We start from the raw sequence: 9,782 nt of genomic DNA on the forward strand, positions 1-9,782 counted from the left end.
GAGACAGGAAATAAACTCATGTGAAATCATCAGATAGAGTAGATTCAAATTTCTTCAAATCATGATCCCCGGGGCTAGGATGGGGTGTTGCACCCACTATTGAAATAACGACCACTATTGAAATAATTATATCAATAGTGGTTGAGAGTGCATTTCAATAGCAAACATAGTTAGTAACCACTATTGAAATACGACCGCTATTGAAATAATTATATCAATAGTGGTTGAGAGTGCATTTCAATAGCAAACATAGTTAGTAACCACTATTGAAATACGACCACTATTGAAATAATTATATCAATAGTGGTTGAGAGTGCATTTTAATAACAAACCTAGGTAATAACCACTATTGAAATACGACCACTATTGAAATAATCATTTTTATGTTATTCCGACATTGTAAACCCTAGTATGATCCTCCAACTGACATAACTCCAATTCCCGCGAATTCTGCTCTGTTTGGTTACAACAGACACGTTCTACTTGTGTGGGCATTTCCCTGCAATGAGAACAGCAACACCAGTCAGGCTGCCCTTGCATGTGAGCAGGGGGTGGATGGTGTTCACCCCTTTCGGCCTTGCTACACTCCTCCAGGACACCAAAAACCAAACTTGGATTCCTCTGGCAGAGTTGGTAGACCAGATCTCTCAAGTTATTTTCTGGCATATTATGAATGCGTTCCTGAGAAACAGACATTGAAACATGATACATCCACTTCTGCAAACATTGATCTGTTACACATAATTTATAAACATACTTCTAACACTAATGACATATTTCTACTTGAAAGTGTATATATTGAAAATATTTGACTTGACATACTTGTAACTGAGTATTTCTTGCAGCAACCACATCTCTCCTATCTACTGTAGTTTGCCTTCTGCCGCGTCGAACACCCTGCCCCCTGCCCCTGGCACGACCAGATCTCACTCTGCCTCTGGCATGACGGACACCTCCTCTTGCCGAAACCCCTCTTGCCAATCTTCCACCTCTAACAGGTGGAAGCTCATCAGAGCTTGAATCAGTATCAGGACCCTAGGAAAACAAAACTTTCTGATTACACATGCACACCTAGGCCTAGGCTAAATTAATTTTCCCCCTTAAACATGAGCAGTTGACCATGCGCTTGGTTAGATGGTGAAGACATACAAAAAAAGAAGAGAACTTTTTCATTTAGCCTTCAGCATACATTTTATTTAGTATTATGGAATATATAGTAAAAAAAAAAAAATAGTGATCATCAGTGAGTCAGAGAGCAATCGATCCCTTGGGTTGAAATTTTGGCGGCTGCAATGTCCCTGCGCCGCGGCCAGCGATCGCACAAGACAAGTGACAGTGCACTCTCTCCATTTTAATTTAGCGGTAAATTAAAAATAAAACACAATGGCAAAGATAAATATATCACACTCAAAAAATTGCTGAAGATTTTTCGGATCTGATATGCGGTTCTCGCGATAAGTCAGTAACTTTTAATCTTAATTTTACGTATTATTCGTGTTTATAATTTGACCTATTATTATTAATTATTTACTTATAGTTTAAAGATAATAAAAATACACACAGATATAAACTCTGAAGGGATTTTCCGAAGGAAGCATATAACTTTACATCAAATAACGTAGTCTCGTAACCCCCCTTCGTGGGCCCCAATGCACATATTCTTTTGGTTATGAAGCTTTCGCTTTATAAACTTAATTTTCATGAATTGCAGAGCGGTTATATATTTATATTCATGAATTTTTGTACATTTAGAATAACATTTCATTAATTATGCTTATGATATGCTCAAAGTATACTTACAACTTGCCCGCTGGAATCCATCTTGCCTTGCACTTCGGGTATCTTCGGACTCCGAAGCGCTTTCGTCATCAATGACGATTGCGACGTCAGATTCCGTGGCGAAAGATAATTAGCTAGCTGTCATCGTAGTTTTTAAAGAAGTATTCTTACTCATGTGATCCATTACGCACTAGAAATTCATTAGTTTATTGTTTTAAATAGTTTTGTAAATAATAAGATGGTTTTGGGGGGTATTAAAATATGCTTAAATTGAGATTTATTATCACTTTAAATACATCGAGATCGCTAAGCACAATAAACTTCCGGTGCAGGTCTAATTGCGGGAAAGGGGAGCGGATCGTACGTCATTTCACTAGCAACGTAATACGATATAAACAGCTGTTAGCTGTCATCTGCAGCTAATTGCTCATTTGCCTCAACCTGACGAGGACAGCTAGAGAAATATAATGGAAACCCAAAACAGATGGGTAATTAATTAATTAATTAGATTAATTTATTAATATTGGGAACTGATGCCTGTGGTTATTTATTTTAAATAGTTTATTATTGAAAAGAAATATTTTTAGGGTATTCCCACATTTGGGAAAAACTTTATATGGGATATTAAAATCCCATTCATATTGATTTATTGCTTTTATAATTTATTACCGCTCAATAACTCATCCTTGACAAATTAATTGATTTTAATAAAGTTTTTATATAGAAAGTTATTTGGTATTATAATTTCTATCTGATATACAGACTTGGGAGACCCACAGTTGCGTTTACCAAAAACATAGTAAAAAGGGTCGAAGACGTAACATTGGTGTCAGAAGTGGGATAATTATTATTTAGAATCCCATACTTTGATTGGATAGAAATTAAGACACAAATATAAGATTTATAAAATTTTATTTTACCCAAATTGAAAATTTTTCGTAAAAGATTTAATAAAAAAATGTCCCAAAATAACAGTGACTTAGAAGACTCTGGAGAAATAGTTTTTAATCCCAGATCTTGTATGGGATCACCCAGGTTATCCAGAGATGACCATGCTGTATCTTCTCCCAAACAGGCATCAGTGACCCATCAGTCTGAAAACATAAATGAGCAATTATTAAATGCAATGCATAATATGACAAAAGAATTTTTATGCATGAAACATGAAGTTGGGCAACAAATAAGTGAAGTAAGGGAAGAATCCCAAAGATTGTGGTCAGAAATAAACAAACTCAAACAAAAAGATGAAATAAATAGAAAACCCACTTCCCAATCTATGAATGGGTATGGGGAATCTATTGTTCATCCAGATATGGGTATGCTCTGTGGAGCTAACAAAGAAAGTTTCAGTCCCGTAACTACCCATGGGAACTCAGAACTTCTAGATCAAAATGAAAATACTTGTGTTTCTACAAGGCTAGCAAATGTGGCACCTGCATCCAAATCTCCCATTGGCATAAAACCCCAAACCTTTGACGGGAGAGATGACTTTGAAGAATATTTGACCCAATTTAACATACTTGCTACACTCCATAATTGGGACCATCAGACAAAATCTCTATGCCTTGCAAGTAGCTTGACAGGTGGGGCTAGAGCAGTATTAACAGAGTTAAATGAATCCCAACGACATGATTTTGATTCACTAGTAAGGGCTTTAAATACCCGCTATGGATCTGTAGAACGGTCAGAAATGTATCGTGCTCAATTAAAGGGTTTAGTAAGGGGAAACAATGAATCTATTCCCGAACTATCCCAATCAATAAGAAAACTGACAAGAAGGGCATATCCGACAGCAGACTCAACTATGACAAACACCTTGGCTCTAGATCACTTTATCGATGCTCTTACAGATTCTGACATGCGCCTGAGATTGCGCGAAATGAGACCAAGAGATATTAATGAAGCCGAAATATTGGCAATCAGATTCGAAACCCACAAACTTGCTGACGCCCAGAGGGCTCACTCAATTAATAATGTAAAAGTTACCCAAGAAAAAGAATCAGATATTGTTGGGGCTATTAAGAAAGCTATTGGGAATGACTTGCAAACTCTTACCAAAGAGATACAAAATTTTGTAAAGTTCAATCAGGGACAAGGAACCCATTTCAATAATTCCCAAAATCGACCTTCCTATATGGGAAATAGACCCGATCATAGACGGGATAACAATGACAATCGTTCACGACAAAATTTCACCCACAATAGGAATCCAACAAACTACCACACGTCGGCTTCAGGGGTCGGAAGTCGACAGAGATATGGGGTAGACCCCAGACGACAACATTAGAAAATAAAACAAAGTTAAACAAAGAGACTAGTTCAGTTAGACTCAATGAAAAATTTGAAATTGAAAATGACATTCAAACTCCAATAAAGAGTGATTCAAAAGAAATAATGATTAATGACATTATGAAAGTTGGAAATGATGGAATGTATGTAGTTGGGAAAATAGAAAACAAAGTGATACCCATGTTAGTAGATACTGGGGCTAGTGTGACAGTACTAAGTTCTAGTGTTGCTAAAGATTTGGGTAAAGATGAATTGAAGCCATCTTCTATCAATTTGACATCGGCAAATGGGCAAAATATTTTGGTTCAAGGGGAAATTCCAATAAGTATTAGCTTGGGAAATGTTACGGTTACCCACAATGTGTTGGTGGTGGATATCCTTAATGATTTTATATTGGGGATAGATTTTATGGCAACAAATACTTGTGACATTTTGATTAAGAAAAAGAAATTGAAAATTAAGGGTAAAGAGATCCCTTGTTTTAACAGAGAAGAAATGAAAATCCCAGTTAGCAAAATTACAATTTCTGAGGATATAGAAATACCTCCTAATAGTGACATAGTAGCATCTGGGAAAGTGGAAAACCCATTATTTCTTGGGGAAGCGGCTATTGTAGAGCCTACGACAAAATTTATTGAGAAGCATGAAGTGCTTATTCCCAAAACTTTGGTTAAGGTTAATACCGGGGAAAATATCCCGATACGGTACACCAATTTAAATGATCAAAGTATTAAGATCTATAAAGGGACTGTAGTTGCCAGTATTGAAAAAGTTGAAGAAATGTATGAATCTTGTACACATTCCATCAATTCCCTGAACATTGACACCCAAAACGATACTCATTTGCCAAAGCATTTAGAACAAATTGTGGACAAACTTCCAAAATATTTGGATTCAAAACAAAAAGAAAAATTTATTGCCTTACTTAAGGAATTTCAAAATAGTTTTTCCAAAGATTCCTCTGACATGGGTCTAACTGAACTAGTGGAACACACTATAAATACGGGAAATGCAAAACCCATAAAGCAACATCCAAGACAAATACCTCTTGCTAAATTTAAAGAAGCACAAAAAGAAATCAATAACGTTAGATAAAAAGATTATTGAATCCTCGGACAGTCCATGGAGTTCTCCCATAGTCCTTGTTAAGAAAAAGGATGGGACAATCCGGTTCTGTATCGATTACGGAAAACTTAATGACATAACAGTTAAAGACAGTTATCCTATACCCAGAATAGACACGACATTGGACGCTTTATCTGGGTCAAAATGGTTTTCTACAGTTGACTTAAAAAGTGGGTACTGGCAGGTAAAAATGTCGCCAGAGGATAAACCCAAAACTGCATTTTCAATTCCGGGGGGTGGTCATTGGCAATTCCTAAACATGCCGTTTGGACTTTGCAATGCTGGGGCCACATTTGAAAGACTTATGGAAAAGGTTTTATCTAACTTGTCATGGAAAATTTGCTTAGTATATCTAGACGATATCATTATCCTTTCAAAAACTTTTGAAGAGCACATTGACAACCTGAGACAAGTTTTCACTCGACTAAAAGAAGCTAATTTGAAAATGAGTCCAAAGAAATGTATATTTTTACAAAAGGAAGTATCATTCCTTGGGCATATTGTAAATGAACATGGGATATCAACTGACCCATCAAAGATTGACACTGTTAAAAACTGGCCTATTCCCAAAAATCTTAGGGAAGTGAGAAGTTTCCTAGGGCTCTGTTCCTATTATAGGAAATTTGTACATAAATTTGCAGATATTGCCAAACCTTTGCATAAGTTGACAGAATCCCAACAAAAATTCTTATGGGAACCCAATTGTCAAGAAGCATTCGACACATTAAAGAAAGCTCTTATAAGCTCTGACATCTTAGCATTCCCAAAGGATGAAGGCCTGTTCATCCTTGACACAGACGCCTCCAATACGGGTTTAGGGGCAGTCCTTTCCCAAGAACAAAATGGGGTTGTCAAGGTCATAAGCTACTTTAGTAAAACTTTTAGTGCCACTAAACGACGCTACTGTGTCACGAGAAGAGAACTATTAGCTATTGTCAAATCAATAAAACATTTCCATCACTACTTATATGGAAAACCTTTTAGAGTGAGAACTGACCATGGCTCACTCACATGGCTTTTAAACTTTAAAAACCCAGAAGGTCAGCTAGCCCGATGGTTCGAATCACTGTCTTCCTATGACTTTAAGATTGAACACCGAGCAGGTCGATCACACAGCAATGCGGATGCCCTATCCCGAAGACCTTGTGTCGATCAAAATTGTAAACATTGCATGAGAGCTGAAACAAAATATGGGTCAGAAATTATTGACAAAGTTAGTAATGAACATGTTAGAGCCATACCTGAATCATGCCAGATTGTCACTCGCTCTGGAAATCATGAAACTTCTTTACCATCTACTTCTCAAGATCCTGAAAAACAATTGTCACTTCAAAATAGGAGTTTAGAAGATATACAAGAAAATGACCCAGATATTAAAAAGGTTAGAGAATGGGTAAAATCCAAAAATAAACCTACCTGGGAAACTATATCAAATTTGAGTGAAATATGCAAATACTACTGGGTTAGATTCGATTCCCTCAAATGGCAAGATAACATTCTTTATCATAAATGGGAACATGTTACCCCAAAATTGCAAGTAATTCTTCCCAGTTCATTTGCCAAAGAAGTTTTGGAAGATATCCACAGTGGCATCACTGGGGGACATCTGGGTTACAAAAAGACATTATCAAAAGCTCGAGACAAATATTTTTGGTATAAAATGTCTCATGACATTCGACATTACTGTCAAACTTGTGACATTTGTGCTTCAAGAAAATCTCCTAATAAGTTACCAAAAGCCCCCTTACAAATTTATAACGTTGGGGTACCAATGGAACGTTGGGCATTAGATATATTGGGACCACTTCCCATTACCCATAAGAAAAACTCATACCTACTAGTTGTAGGAGACTACTTTACAAAATGGGTCGACGCCATCCCTATGAAAAATAAAAAGGCTACTACAATATCCCAAAAACTATTGCAACATATAATACCTATCTTTGGAGTACCAATGCAATTACACTCCGATCAAGGTCAAATGTTTAAGTCTACTATATTCCAAGAATTGTGTAAATTACTGGGAATAGAGAAGACTCGAACTTCACCTTACAGACCCCAATCTGACGGGATGATTGAAAGGGCTAATCGTACAATTGAAAATATGTTGTCAGCTTTTGTTGATAAAAATCAGAAAAATTGGGATGAGTTAGTACCTTTACTCATGTTGGCTTATAGATCCTCAGTACATGAATCCACAGGGGTGAGCCCAAATGAGATGGTCTTTGGTCAACAAGTTGCACTCCCTATTGATCTAGTACTTGGGAGACCTGACCCTGAAAGATGCAACATTTCAGATTATATACAAAATTTATCAGAGAAAATGAACAAAATTTACAATTTTGCAAGGGAAAATATCAAATTAAATTCCCAGAATATGATAAGAGAGTATAATACAAAAATCCAACATAATCCCTATAAAATAGGCGATGCAGTATGGGTATACTATCCTAACCAAAATCTGGGTTTAGAACGAAAGCTATCCAGACATTGGGCAGGACCATTCAGAATCAAAGAGAAAATAAATGACATTCTCTACAAAGTTCAAAAGCACCCTAGACATAAAGGGGATGTAATTCACCATAATAGACTGAAAATCTACAATGGGATAAATATCCCCAAATGGTTTCAAGCATAAAAATTCTATACTGTTGTGTATATATGCATGTCCGATACAGTATATATACCTTATATAGATTGACATATAGTTCAAAATTTGATTGACATATTATTCAAATTTTGATTGACATAATTTTACTGTTACTATATTATTATTGCACATTTTATTACTATGACATGGTTCCAAGGGGACTAAGAAAAAAATATCTATTTCCACAGATACAGCGCTTCAAATGCATCCTTTGCAATGGAAGGGAATTTACAAATCAGGTCCATGCGGAACGCCATTTGACCGCCACCCATTCCGGGTTTGGTTACCAATGCGACAAATGCCACTATATGTTGGGGCGCAAGGACCAAAAACACGGTTGTAAGGGGTACAACCTCCAAATTCTAAAAAAATTTAACATGAAGTATGGGGAAGAAGAGCGAAAAGAATTTGCTGAATTCCAGCGGCAGAGATCAACTCTCGTTGAGGCTTATATGAAAGAAGTCGTTCCTAACTTCAATCCGACACCAGGGGCAAAAAGAGCAATCTGCATTGACACAGTCGTACCCCCAAAGAAACAAAAAGTAGACAACAAAGGTGACAATGACCAGAAAATTCCAGCTCCTGGTCCAGTACCAAGTCCTAAACCTGTGGAACAACCCCAACCCCAGCCTCAGCCACGACCAACTGTATCCACTACTTCTAACCCAAATGCAAAGAAAACTTTTAAATCTAAATCAGTTGTATCATCAACATCCTCATCCTCATCCTCATCTCATCTTCAACTTCAAATTCGGACTCGTCCGCATCTACAAAGAAATCTGAAAATTCCATCAAAGATGTTCTTTCGTTAAATGCCCCAGAGGAAGAAAGCTACGAAGTTCAGGAATCCAATGAAACACCTACATATAACCCGACTGACCAGATGGAAGTTAAACTGAACATACTTAAAGAGCAACAAGACGGTCATGTAATACTGAATGTGGGGGGGAGAAAGTTTGAAACAAGTAGAAGAACACTATCGAGCGACCCATCATCATTACTTGCAGCAATGACCAACCCAAAATCACCAATCAAGCCATGCAAAGAGACCTATTTTATTGACAGGAATCCCAGATACTTTGATTTCGTACTTGACTATCTTAGATACCCCGAAGCGTTTCCTAATATTCTACCATCCGACTTTACGTTATTGCGTCAACTTCATGTTGAAGGAAAATTCTATGGTTTATCTGGATTAGTGCTAGCAATCGAGAAAAAGGGACAGACACAGCCACTATGGGAGGAAAAATAATGGGACAGGTAAACACTGTGATATATTCCAAGATGTGATAGATATGCTTTGTGATGTTTTCCCAGTTGTGATATAAAAACACTGTGATAGACAAACACTGATATATTCTGAGATGTGATATATTGTTAATTAAGGTCTTCCGTTTCCAACGGAAGACCTTCTACTGATTCTGATGATTAAGATTATTTAAGGTCTTCCGTCTTCAGCGGAAGACCTTATTGTTTTTCTTAGGTTTCTTTTCCACTATTTTTATTATTGTTTTTTTTTCTTACCGATTTTGTGCGCGCGATTTCTCGAGAACGGCTGGATCGATTTTGATGAAACTTTCAGGTCTGATAGAACATAAAAAAATCTAGATATATATTTTTTTATTTTGATGACGTCACTTCCGGTTCGGAGTTTTCTGCGATTTAGTGATTTTTAGAGGGTCACTTTGTCCGGCAGTTTTCTCAAAAAGCACTTAACACAGAAGCCTGAAATTTTCAGTGGATGCTAGAGCAATTTTTGGAGAAGTGCACTAAGTATATCACAACTACCGGAAGTATGAAGCGCCGACGCTCGCTATGGCCCGAAAATAGTCCTATTAAGAATTTCAAAATTTTAAGCACCTTTTCAACGATAACTTTTTACCTAGAAATATTTTGTTAAAGCATGTAGCACAAAAAAGGTGTAGAATTTCAAGACCTT

The 9,782-nt window shown here is 36.8% G+C and overlaps 2 protein-coding genes and 1 long non-coding RNA gene across 3 annotated transcripts; 1 reads left to right on the forward strand and 2 right to left on the reverse strand.

Annotated features, from left to right (window-relative positions):
- Positions 1-381: 381 nt before the first annotated feature.
- On the reverse strand, positions 382-2,066 carry LOC134283245 (uncharacterized). The gene is made up of 3 exons (XM_062765689.1): positions 1,801-2,066; positions 823-1,035; positions 382-681 (listed from the first exon to the last, which is right to left on the reverse strand). Exons 1-3 carry the CDS (start codon positions 1,867-1,869, stop codon positions 382-384), a joined length of 582 nt encoding a protein of 193 aa, XP_062621673.1. The 5' UTR covers positions 1,870-2,066.
- Positions 2,067-2,701: 635 nt separating this feature from the next.
- On the reverse strand, positions 2,702-7,606 carry LOC134283244 (uncharacterized). Its single transcript, XR_009995444.1, has 3 exons — positions 7,350-7,606; positions 6,435-6,503; positions 2,702-2,873 (listed from the first exon to the last, which is right to left on the reverse strand). It is a non-coding gene; the product is annotated as an uncharacterized LOC134283244 (long non-coding RNA).
- Positions 7,607-8,220: 614 nt separating this feature from the next.
- On the forward strand, positions 8,221-9,095 carry LOC134283246 (BTB/POZ domain-containing protein KCTD7-like). Its single transcript, XM_062765691.1, has 2 exons — positions 8,221-8,490; positions 8,619-9,095. Exons 1-2 carry the CDS (start codon positions 8,221-8,223, stop codon positions 9,093-9,095), a joined length of 747 nt encoding a protein of 248 aa, XP_062621675.1.
- The last annotated feature ends 687 nt before the right edge of the window (positions 9,096-9,782 follow it).

Source organism: Saccostrea cucullata, unplaced genomic scaffold (assembly GCF_032062105.1).
Source record: "Saccostrea cucullata isolate Sc308-1 unplaced genomic scaffold, CSIRO_AGI_Scuc_v1 ctg22121, whole genome shotgun sequence".
Lineage (NCBI taxonomy): Eukaryota > Metazoa > Mollusca > Bivalvia > Ostreida > Ostreidae > Saccostrea > Saccostrea cuccullata.